General features: G+C 35.3%; 1 protein-coding gene across 30 annotated transcripts in view; it reads right to left on the bottom strand.

The window, feature by feature from the left end:
* iqsec1b (IQ motif and Sec7 domain ArfGEF 1b) overlaps window positions 1–13,024 on the bottom strand; it is a 347,358-nt gene that overhangs the window by 17,385 nt on the left and 316,949 nt on the right. For all 30 annotated transcript variants that reach the window (XM_087273769.1, XM_087273761.1, XM_087273768.1 and 27 more), the window contains 4 exons: window positions 10,238–10,399; window positions 5,990–6,112; window positions 4,578–4,744; window positions 2,244–2,383 (listed from right to left, as the gene is read on the bottom strand). In XM_087273769.1, coding sequence (XP_087129895.1) covers window positions 2,244–2,383; window positions 4,578–4,744; window positions 5,990–6,112; window positions 10,238–10,399 — 592 coding nt within the window. The remainder of the gene's footprint in view (window positions 1–2,243; window positions 2,384–4,577; window positions 4,745–5,989; window positions 6,113–10,237; window positions 10,400–13,024) is intronic.

Below are 13,024 nucleotides of genomic sequence, written 5' to 3' on the forward strand. Positions count from 1 at the left end.
GCATACTGCCTCCTCTAAATATGTTCTATAGTTGTAACATATGATACGGTGCATGAGCAGGTGAACCATCAGTAGGTTTAATCTTTAGGTGACACTGAAGGCTTCTATGAAGAAGCAAACCACATTTATCTCTGCGGAGCTTCACGCAAACAGCTCGCTACATAATAATAATAATAATAATAATAATTCGTTACATTTATATAGCGCTTTTCTGGGCACTCAAAGCGCTTTACACAATAGGGGGGGGGGAATCTCCTCATCCACCACCAGTGTGCAGCATCCACCTGGATGACGCGACGGCAGCCATTTTGCGCCAGACCGCACACCACACACCAGCTGATTGGTGGAGAGGAGACAGAGTGATGATATGCCAATCATGATATAGGGAGGGTTAGGAGGCCATGATGGACAGAGGCCAGTGGGCAGATTTGGCCAGGATGCCGGGGTTAAACCCCTACTCTTTTTCGAAGGACATCCTGGGATTTTTAACGACCACAGAGAGTCGGGACCTCGGTTTAACGTCTCATCCGAAAGACGGCGCTTACTGAGCAGTATAGAGTCCCCGTCACTATACTGGGGCATTAGGACCCACACAGACCGCAGGTTGGGCGCCCCCTGCTGGCCTCACTAACACCACTTCCGGCAGCAACCTAGCTTTCCCAAGTGGTCTCCCATCCAGGTACTGACCGGGCGCAGCCCTGCTTAGCTTCAGTGGGCGACCATGTGAGAGTTGCAGAGAGCTAGCTGCCGGTGTGGGTCCTAATACATGACATACAAGCACACCAAGATACTCAGTCAATCACACACCGTTAGATTTTAGATTTGTCATAAAGAACAGCATCTAACAGATGAACCTCAAAGACTCAATGTCATCTGTTATCTCTTGAAGAATAATAACAAAATGATTGCAAATATGTCTGAAGCCAGGGTTTAAAAATAGGTGAAGTTTGGAGCAATAGTAATAGTAACATTATACTGCTGTAATTATTCAAGAAAAAGAGAGAATGAAATAGCATAGCCAGTTTTCATTTCAGATGTTCTACAGACCTGTTATTACAGTTTAATAGCGTTTAATAGAGCTTCGAACAGATAATATAAAGAAAGTCATTGCATTTGTTTTACCAAATGTAATCTCTTCAGCAATAAACTATCCCTTCAACTAGCATCAACTGGTTGACCTTTTGTCCATAGGTTATCTTTCAAAAAAAACTAAAATTTGCTGGTGTCAGAAGCACAATTTAACCAAAGAAATAAGGCATTTTTTTTCTTCTTCGAGAGGAAGTTATTCACACACACTTTTTTAAATTTATGTCTGTCAGTTTTAGTGTAAGCGATGAAGTGTTGCCCAATATTACTATGAATAACAAACAAGTGCAACAGTTTTTTTTAACAAAATAAGATCAAAACTTCATTCATTCATTCATTTTCTTGTAGGTTTAGTCCCTTTATTAATCAGGGGTCGCCACAGCGGAATAAACCGCCAACTTATCCAGCAAGTTTTTACACAGCGGATGCCCTTCCAGCCGCAACCCATCTTTGGGAAACACACATTTACACACACACTCATACACTACGGACAATTTAGCCTAGCCAATTCACCTGTACTGCATGTCTTTGGACTGTGGGGGAAAACAGAGCACCCGGAGGAAACCCACGTGAAGGCTGGGAGAACATGCAAACTCCACACAGAAACGCCAACTGAGCCGAGGTTCGAACTAGCGACCTAGTGACCTTCTTGCTGTGAGGCGACAGCACTACCTACTGCGCCACTGCCTCGCCCCCAGATCAAAACTTGTACTTTGCAACCTTCATCTTCCCACTTTATTAGCACACAAATTACTTTATTAAAGCCGTACATTAAAGGGGACCTATATTATGTACTATGGAGACTGCAGTGTTCATGCGCCCTAAAACTCAGCATTTAAAAAATTAAAACAACTTTTTATTGATTTTATCTTTTTGAACATCTGAAATTTAGCTGGAATGGGGCCTTTTTGCAGACAACTTACAGATTGAAAAAACTATAGATCTACACAGAAAAGAGAAAGCATGAGGAAAGAAACATGCTTAACCAACGATCGTGGATCATTTGACACCACTGGACCATGACAGGAATCAATAAAGGGTCATTTCTAGAATGAGGGTCAATGTAAGTTCAGAACATGATGGATAGAAATGGACTTGTCTTACAATGACTGCACTGCAAAATGCCTTGGATAGTCAAAAGCGACAATGGCACTTACCGGCTTTTTGCCCACGATGAGTTTCTCCACCTTTTGCACTTGGGACACATGGTCTTCATTCGTCTTAAGCTCTCGTTTACGAATTCGCTCATAGATGCCCACTAACATCTCTCTCGGGATGTCCTCTCCATCATCCACTCCTATGAATGAAAAAAAACACATATATATTTAGGACATTTGTTGTGTACATTTTGGAACTTTTATTTTATTTAGAAACAAAAATGTTCTATCTAAAGTTAACTCTAACTTAGGTCTAAATGGTTCTCTTTGTGAGTCAATTAGAACTTTGAATGCAAAGAAAAGGATCAATCAGAATCAGTCATAATAGTGATTTAAGTTAATGCAACAAGAAAATGAAATTACAGCAATTTCATATAAGAAGGCAAAACAAAAGATGCACACATACAGTTGAAGCAAACTTACTAGGCCTCCTTGGAAATATTAAGAGAGTAGATTTTTTTCAACACTTTTCCCTCCCCTTTGACGGTAGAACATAATATTTTACTAGTTATTTAGCAAAATATTAGTATTCAGCTTAAAGTGTAATTTAAAGGCTTAACTAGGTTAAATAGTTTATTATTAATATCAGTTTGATAGACGAGGACTTCATCTTTCCAAGGCCAAGCTGGCAAGGATGTATTCGATGGATCCCTTTTGTACAAGAAGCAAGCAGTCCCCTGCCACATTAACCCATATGTTTTGGTTATGTCCCAGATTATCTGTTTTTTGATCAATTAATTATTTTTTGTTTATCTTACTCCAGAATATTTTGTAAAGATGGTTGTACAAATCCCTTAACTGCTGTCTTTGCTATTGTATATGAAAATAATAATTTGTCAAAAAGTGAATTGGACTGCATTGCCTTTACTTCTCTTTTTGGCAAGATGCTTGATTTAATAAATTAGAAACAATAATTTCCCCCTTCTATTAAACAGTGGACCAATGATGTGTAGCATTTGCTTAGTCTGGAGAAAATAAGACGTTGCTGATGCTGTCAGGGTTTGCTTGTATTGTACTGAAGTTTTCTTAATTTAATTAATTCATCTTTGTTTATATGTACACAATGTTAAAGCACTATGTTTATATATACAGTTGAAGTCTTATAAGTATTAGCCCCCATTTGAATTTTTTTTTTCTTTTAAAAATATTTCCCAAATGATGTTTAACAGAGCAAGGAAATTTTCACAGTATGTCTGACCATACTGATTTTTCTTCTAGAGAAAGTCTTATTTGTTTTATTTCGGCTACAATAAAAGCTGTTTTTAAAACAATTCTAAAGGACAGAATTATTACCCTATTAGAGCTATATATTTTTTGATAGTCCACAGAACAAACCATCATAACTTGCTTAACTACCCTAACCTGCCTAGTTAACTTAACCTAGTTAAGCCTTTAAATGTCACTTTAGGCAACTGGCAAAGATAAAATAAGTCATCATGGTAATGATAAAATAAATCTGTTATCAGAAATGAGTTAAAACTATTATGTTTAGAAATGTGTTGAAAAAAATCTTCTCTCCATTAAACAGAAATTGGGGAAAAAATAAACAGGGGGGCTAATAATTCAGGGGGCTAATATTTCTGACATCAACTGTATATGTTGATTAAAGAAGGTACAAGAGTAGCTTGATTTAATTTTTTTTTAACAGGCTAATAATATTGACCTTAAAAAAGCTTTTATTTTAGCTAAACTAAAAAAAATAAGACTTTCTCTAGAAAAAAAAGGAAATACAGTGAAAATTTTCTTGCTAAACACCACCTGGGAAATATTTGAAAAAAGATTTTAAAGATTCACAGGTTTCACAAATTCACAGATTATAATTTCGCCTTTAACTGTAGATGCAGATGCAGATCACAAACATTTAACCCTTTTGAAAAAAGAAAGCAACTGTATTCTGGATGGAGCACTCCCACCTTCATCTTGATCAACATGAAAAGGTAATTAGATGGTAATTTGTTCTTCAAAACTATAACATGACTAACTTCAATTGATAAAGCTATTTGGTCACTTTATTTTAATGTTCTGTTTGTTATATTGCATCTACATGTCAACTAATTCTCATTAGATTATAAGTAGACTGTAAGGTTGGGGTTAGGGATAATGTAAGGTGACATGTACATGCAAAGTACCACCTATTTTTGTTGACAAAGGACAAACACTAGCGCTCATCAATTATGATTTTTTAAAAATCCAATATCAAACAAAATGTGGATTTTTTTTTCATAATAATAACTCTTTTTGATAATAACTATGGGAAAGTCTCTAGAAAAATGTGATGCCTGCTCATACTGTGTATCTTTGAACAGAAAAAAAAACCCTAGATATGATTCTTACCGCGAAGGTTCTTCACAAAGTCCTCTAGTTTCATCTTCCTCTCTGGCTTCACATTCGGGCTGTACATATCTGTGTTGAGGAGTATAATGGCAAACGCCAGGATGAAGATGGTATCTGGGTTCCTAAACTGCCGTACCACCCCCGGGTTGCAGATGCAGTAGCGCTGACTGAATGGAGAAACAATAACAACAACAAATGAACAAAGAGAAACAATTGAATATGGGATGCCATTAATTGAATCAATAACTGTTCAGGTGACTAATCGTAATAATTCTTGATGCTCCAGCACGACGGAGGATGCTAAAACTGAGCTAAAACAGAGCTATGTTCTTTCAGATAACACTTAAGTGGTCTTTAAACAGTTCATTCGGAAAGAATACATCTTGCTCCAAGGGTTTAGCTGTAACATTATTTTTGAAGGTCTAGCAGGTGATCTTGGTGCACGTTGTAAGCTGCTGCGGTTGCTGACAGACAGTCCTTGAAAGTCAATCGAACAATGTTCTCTGTGGGCTGAGAGAGTGTTTTTTTTTTGTGTTTTATAAAATCTAATGAAGGCCAAGAAAATGGTCTCTTCTTACATGATATTAAAAAAAGTTTAAGTGAATATGCTGACTTATCCATTGTGCAAATCATAAAGAATCTGATGGCAATTCATCCAAAAATAAAATACCAGTCACCATTTACTCACAATTTACTTGTTCCACACCTGATTGACTTTCTATATTCTTTTGAGCACAAAGGAAGATAATTTGAAGAAAGCTGGAAACCACTAACCATTTACTTCCACAGTATTTGTTTTTTTCTACTATGGAAGTAAGTGGTTATAGGTTTTTTGTTTAACAGAAAAAGAAACTTATAAAAGTTAAAAACCAGTGAGTAAATTGTGAGTTTTACTATAAAGTTGATGGTTACAGATTTTCAGCTTTCTTCAAAATACATTTTTTTGTGAAGATACACTACCTGACTACCAGATGATTTTATTAACAAGTTATTTGAGTCAATGCAGAGATGTATAGATGCAGTCCTTCAAGTTCATGTGAGATTTATACAATATTAATTATTTTTCCACTGCAGCTTTATATTCTATACTGTACATTATTTCTGTTAAGTGACTAGACATTTGTCTAAGCAAAGTCAGACCTTACCTAATTAAATAACTAAAAATCAAGGCATGATCATATTTTTATTTTGGTAGAATAAGTGTAATATAGAGGCCTTTGCCTTTCACATAAGCCACATCTGATACCAAGTGATCAACTTGAAGTCAAGTTACTAGAACATGGATAGGCAACAAGACTTTTGTCAGGTAGTGTACGCAAAAAGGTTTTAAACAAGTGAATGGAGAGTAAAATATGATATATCATGTATTAATATACATTTTTGGTAAAGAATAAAAATGATCTGTTTTTCACCTGAAGGCTTCAATTAGTCTCTCCACTTTCTGTGCCTCTCCCTGCACCCGGATATGTGCCTGGAATTTTCTCAAGGCTTCATCCAGCTCCATTGCAGAGAAATCCATCTCATCTACCACACAGCTGGAAAAAGGTAATGAACAATTGAGTCAAAGGACTGCCACATTCTTTCCTGTACAGTAATATAAGAGGAATGGCTCATTCCACCCAGTCTTCTGGAAAATAACACAACTAATTCAGTGCACTTTATTAATTATCACAGCACACTCAAGAGTGGTCACTGCTTTTAGGCTACAGGAAAAAACCAGACAAATTTAGTCTTTCAGATAAAAGCAAGTTCTATCACTCTCTAAATCACAATCATGGGCCATACAAAGCAATTGGAGGGACATTTTGCTCCAGGGAAACTCAAGAGTGCATTTGATCTCACATGTCAAGAGTTACTGATTTCAAAGAAGTGGCTTAAAAAAAAATCGCTGCCAGACTGAGCTGAACACAGACTGCGTGGCCTTATCTGTCCCCATTATCTTGACTGTTATTGTCAGACTGAAAAGGGAGGACGAGTTAACTTAAGAGTGAAAATGATTTGATTCACTCGCAGACATTCGGTATTGGAAAAGTACTGCATGAACCCAGACACCTCAGTCAATACGTATAAAGCAGCGCAAAAGTCCATATATCAACCCCGTCTCACACTTTAATCCTAACAAAAGACTGGATGGAATAAATGTTTGTCATTCGCACACTAATTTCACTGGATCGCAAACAATTAGACACACGATTGCGGTTGGAATAACAATGAATCTTGTTTAAAGACAAAAGAATGGGATGTTTTCCACCCTTGATCCCAAATGCAGTCATCACTTAAATGGTTGTGGGAACAATTGTAAAGAACCAGTTTCTGAGACAATGGACTGTGATGTTTTCTACCTTTGATCCTGCGTGCACTCAAAGCCACAAGAGCTTGAAAGGAGTGGACGTAGTGGTCAGTTTGGCTTTTTGGGGCACACATAAATTCATACAGGCTCCAATGATTCTAGCAGAATGCAATTTAACTAGGTGATTTGGCTGTGGCGAGGATGGTGAAGAAAATAATCACAGAAGAGCATCCTAAAATTAAAGATTATCATCATGGAATTGTTTTTATTTGTTATTTTTTGTGATCTAACTCTGATTGTAGATTAAATAAACAGGGATGAAGAAACAGACTATGGCTTTTGCCTGTAAATTTTTTTCCATTTATAGTCGATTAGCTCAATTTTTAATTAAACAAAGAACATGCATGCACTGTAAAAAAATACCTTAAATTCACAATAAATTGCTGGCTAATAATTGCATTTCTTTCACAGTAAAATACTATATGTAAATTGAGGTAGTATCAATGACTGTAAAAAATATGGACGACGCGACAGCCCCTTTTCCCATTGAACGCTTTGAGGGCAAAACGCCTGCTTGACGGGCACAAACTGTCGCAAAAGACTGCTGAAATTGGAGCCTTGACATTCTCAGAAGGACTGTCTGATGGAGCCAGAGGAGGAGCCGCGAAAATGAGCTGAGTCGAGCTTCCAACCAAACGCTTTATGTAAAATCAGCCACGCCCCCCGAACTGCTCAGCATGCGTTTGCTGTCTTATCAACACAAATGGATGTAATAACGTTAACAAATATGAAGGTTTTATATATTCAATCGCGCCAGCTCCGGTCCGCAGCGCATAACCTACTCGCGGCGTCGCGGGCTGATTCTGGCTCGCATGCGGCAGCGCCGGCTCGCTCGGCCGCCGCATCTGGCTCGATTGACTCGGGCTGGATTCGGGCAGTGAGTCCAGGCATCCGGAGTAGGTCCAGCAGTGGTAGTCAGTCTGAGCTCTGAGGGGTAAGTCTTCGGCTGGAATCTAGCAGGAACTGGCCCTAGTGTATTTTGCTATCTGGGTGGCTAGGCGTACGTGTATCAGCAAACTAATAAAGCCCGAAAAAAGCCCTGACCTTACCGAATAAACAGTGTTCCACCAGGATCATGTATGTCAGAAACTTTAGTTTACTACTGAACTCATTTTGTCATGGTAAAATAATACAGAAATCGAATAATAACACTTCAGTCTCCTGCCGAAGCTCAGACGCGCTGCTTTGAGAAACTGTCAATCACAGCTGTCAATCAAGATGACACGCCCAGCATTAAATTACTGCTAAAAACAAACTGTTTACAAAAATGAAGATCTGCACCTATTTCAGCACAATAACCAATGCCTTAATCGACCAGAACCATCTTTCGGGACAGTTTATTGCAAGTGTAATTAATTTTTTTATTTGGGCTCAAGTCTCCTTCATTAACACAGAGGAGGCGGGCTTTATGACTTGTACTGCAGCCAGCCCCCAGGGGGCGATCTAACGGCCGAGACCTTCACTCAAACGCAGGCTTGCTGCACACTTGGGTAGTATCTAAAAATGAGGTAGTTCACAGTAATTTACTGTGATTTTGTTACGTAAAATTACTGTGAAATTACAGATATACACTGTAACTTCACAGTAGATTGATTTCACAGTATTATCTTGTAGAATAACTACATTTTACTGGGAAGCAGGCTTTCCTCGGCTAGTCATTGTGACATTTACCCTGACTTTAAAATCACTTTGGGTGTTTAACAGTGTTTGGTTTCATGAATCAATTACTTTTGTCCAGTTTGTTATGCTTTTGGCTAGGCACAAAGTTATGTACATTAAAAATTACTTCATATTTTCATATAAAATTATTTAAAGGTGCAGTGCACCCAAAAATGAAAATTTACCATGACATTCATGTTGTTTTAAAACGGGATGATTTTCTTTCAAGTTATTTTTGAAGAAGAAACCAAATTGTTTTTGGGGCTGCGATAACATACTGTTATTTCTAAATATCAAAAAAGTGCCAATACTAGCATAAAAGTTCATTTGTATTCATGTCTATGTTGAATGAAATAAAAAGAGTTTGAATTCCTATAACTAACATGCAAAATATAAAGTTCTTTTCACAGTAATTTGCTGTAATCATACTACCCGCCTTAATTTCACAATAAAACTATGAATACGACAAATTACTGTGAATGTTTACAGTAAATCCTGTAAGGTGATACTAATTTAATTTTTTGTCAAAATTAAAGTAACATGTTGTGAAAATCTGGACATTTTTTACAGTGTGTAAAAAAATGAGCCCTTTTAGAAAAAAAAAAAACAAATCTTATGAGAAAAATGATAAGATAATAACATATGAACATATTAACAAGCAACTTTGCCCATCCACAACCCTTATAACCCAGAGCAAAACAAAAAGAAGCAAGAAGAAATAGTAAAAATGTTGTGCATGTATAAATTACCACCTACATATCTAAAATAACTGCCAATGCATAGCTCATGGAAAAAGCCAATGCAAAACAAGACAAAAAGTTAATAATATGTGCAATATTTTTAACCCTCTACCGCACATGATATTTTGCTCATCTCCTTGCCACTGTTTCTTTAAGACCAACATTCTAATTTTTTTGTTGGAAAGAGAAGACCTTAGTTTAGCCAATGATGTGCTTTGGTTAAGTCACATGATGTACAGTGTTTTTCTGTAGTGTGATTTCTAACAGACTGGCGTTTATTGTGAGTAGTTGCTGAATGCAAATCAAAACATCAATAAAAACAAAGGATCAACTGATGTCAGATCTGCAAAAAAATCATCACCTCCAGTATGGTTATGATGACATTAACAACTCATAATAGTTTTTATCAAATGAGTTGTGTAAATCAATTAAATGTATGTGTTGCCAACATGCCAAGTGGAAATAGTGGAATTTGCAACATTGCAATAGGTTAGCTAGATAGGAAGGTCAGCTGTAATATTTTAAGGTGTAAACAATAACAACACGAATGCTAGTAATATAATGTTGAATATTCATACATGTATGTTAATCGCATTTGCATGATGGATAAAATCTAGTTTTAATGACAATACTTTGATTAGATTTAAATACAGAGAACAGTGTATTAGTGAGGACCATAATGTTCTATGGTAAATGAAAGAAGTAAAGGACAGAACTGATGAGATGGGTTTTAGTGACCATGAGAATGATGCAGATTGGATAAGAGCAGTGATGGAGGAGACAGTTCAGGGAAGTTAGCTCAGAGGCAAACAAGACAGGCATTGTATAGTATACAGTATAATATATAAATATGCAACAAAACACATCTGTGATTTTCGTGGACTTCATCCAGTTAAAATGACTGAACTTACTCAAGAACATCTCTGTTGAACTGTTTCTGCCTGTTGCCCAGGAACTCGCCAATCATCTGTCGACTCAACCCTTTTCTCTGTAACAGGAAATGGGCAACTCCCACAGGTGTGTCTGGGACAAATCCTCGCTCAATCAGATACTGGATGCCTTTTTCAGGTTTCCTAGAGACAATAAAGAAGATCAAACGTCTGAACAGTAAACGTACTGGTCCCAATGTGTGACTAAGCAGCTCTCAGATCAAGCATGCTCTTGTGGCTGGACCGTTACCACACAAGATTAAAAGGAACTTAATGGGCAAAACTGGCAAATCCACAATCATCCAAGATTAGAGGCTTCGACTTTAAACAAAGCTTTTAAACTAACAAACATTCAATACAGACACATAAAAATGCCCAGCAGTTTTAAGCAAGCACATTTATCCATCCAGTGAGTAGTTTATTCTTATTTGAAATGCCCCATGACTGCAAACAGTTGATGAATAATATCCCCTAAACATTTTAAAGAATAAACAGTTAAAGACATAATTATTAGCCCACCTGTTCTTTTTCAAACACTTCACAAATGATGTTTAACAGAGCAAGGAATTATTCACAATATTTCCTATAATATTTTTTTCTTCTGGAGAAGGTCTCATTTGTTTTATTTCAGCTAGAATAAAAGCAGTTTTTAATTGTGAAATAACATTTTAAAGTCAATATTATTAGCCCCCTTAGGCAATATTTTTTTTCTATAGTCTACAGAACAAATCATCATTATATGACCTAAACTGCATTTTAAGCTGAATACTACTCAGTTAAAATAGTTGGGTTAAAAATTACAACTCATAACCCAACTATAGGCTACTATAGTACCTTCCCAACTATAGGTTATTATAACCCAATGTATTGGGTTATATAAATTAACCCAATGCATTGGGTTAATTTGATTAAATGTTATTTTTTCCATTCTGATATTACTATTGCTACTATTGCTATTACTATTGTAAAGTTTATTTAAGCTATAACATCTCCATGTTGTGTTTTTTATATCCGCTTCACCAACACTCTAAATTATTGAAGATACAAACGCGTGCTTCATAGTCAATCTGTATTAAACTGATAAAAACCCTTTAGTGTCTGAAACTTAAAATGTAATGAAAATAATATAGTATTATTATTATTGATAGTAGCAATGGTAATACCAGAATGAAAACAAAAAAAACATTTAATAAGAAAAAAAAAATATATATATATGCATATATATATATATATATATATATATATATATATATATATATATATATATATATATATATATATATATATATATATATGCATATATATATATATATATATATATATATATATATATATATATATATATATATATATATATATATATATATATATATATATATATATATATATATATATATATTAGGGATGTAACGGTATTGTAAATGCCCAGAGATACCAGCTTTTACCAGATTATATTTATATGATAATTTTCCTTTAAACCCATCTCTATCTAAGTGAGTGAGTGATTAAATGTTGAATGTGATGAGTTTTCAACAATACTAAATTGAAACTTTATTTTTTTTTACATGGTTTAATATTTTCTTGTTATTAAAATTGTAGGTTCTGTTTCAAAGTTTACAGATAGATGGCTAATTTGTATGTCATTGACACTTTTGGCCGTACCGTGACATTCATACCGAGGTATTACCGTACCGTAAAATTCTGATATCGTTACATCCCTAATATATATATATATATATATATATATATATATATATATATATATATGTATATATATATATATATATATATATATATATATATATATATATATATATATATATATATATATATATATATACGTAAGCATATTAATACAGCTGTCAGTTAAATCAGTTGACTGTTGAAATTATAAATATGTAACCCAACTGGTTGAGTTATTATTAAATAACCCAATAAAAGTTACAAATAACTAAACAAAGCACCAAATATTTAACCCAACTGGTTGAGTTATTAATAAATAACCCAATAAAGGTTAAAATAACCTAACAAAGAACCAAATATTTTTTACCTAACTGGTTGAGTTATTATTAAATAACAGAATAAAGGTTAAAAATAACCCAACAAAGCACCAAATTATTTTAACTCAACCATTGGGTCAAATGAATAACTACTATAATATTTATTATGTACTGTCATCATGGCTAAGATAAAATAAATCAGTTATTAGAAATTAGGTATTCAAAACATTTTGTTTGGTTGCTGGTTCGAGGCCCGGCTGGGTCAGTTGGCATTTCTGTGTGGAGTTTGCATGTTCTCTCTGTGTTTGCGTGGGTTTCCTCCGGGTGCTCCGGTTTCCCCTACAGTCCAAAGACATGCACTACAGGTGAATTAAATAAGCTAAAATGGCCATCGTGTATGTGTGTGAAAGAGTTTGTAAGGGTGTTTTCTAGTGTTGGGTTGCAGCTGGAAGGGCATCTGCTGCGTAAAAGATGTGCTGGATAAGTTTGCAGTTCATTCTGCTGTGGCGACCCCTGATTAATAAAGGGACTAAGCACAAAAAAAAAAATAAATGAATGAACTATTATGTTTAGAAATGTTTTTAAAAAAATCTTCTTTCCTTTAAACAGAAAATGGAGAAAAATATATAGGAGGGCTAATATTTCATGGGGGCTAATAATTCTGACTTCAGCTGTATATATTTAAAAATATTAAACATATTTGTTTTGATCTCATGCTTAGATGGTAAACTGTGGTAATGAGAGTGCAATGCTTTCCTTGATCAGCAGC

Source organism: Danio rerio, chromosome 11 (assembly GCF_052040795.2).
Source record: "Danio rerio strain M-AB ecotype USA chromosome 11, GRCz13ab, whole genome shotgun sequence".
Lineage (NCBI taxonomy): Eukaryota > Metazoa > Chordata > Actinopteri > Cypriniformes > Danionidae > Danio > Danio rerio.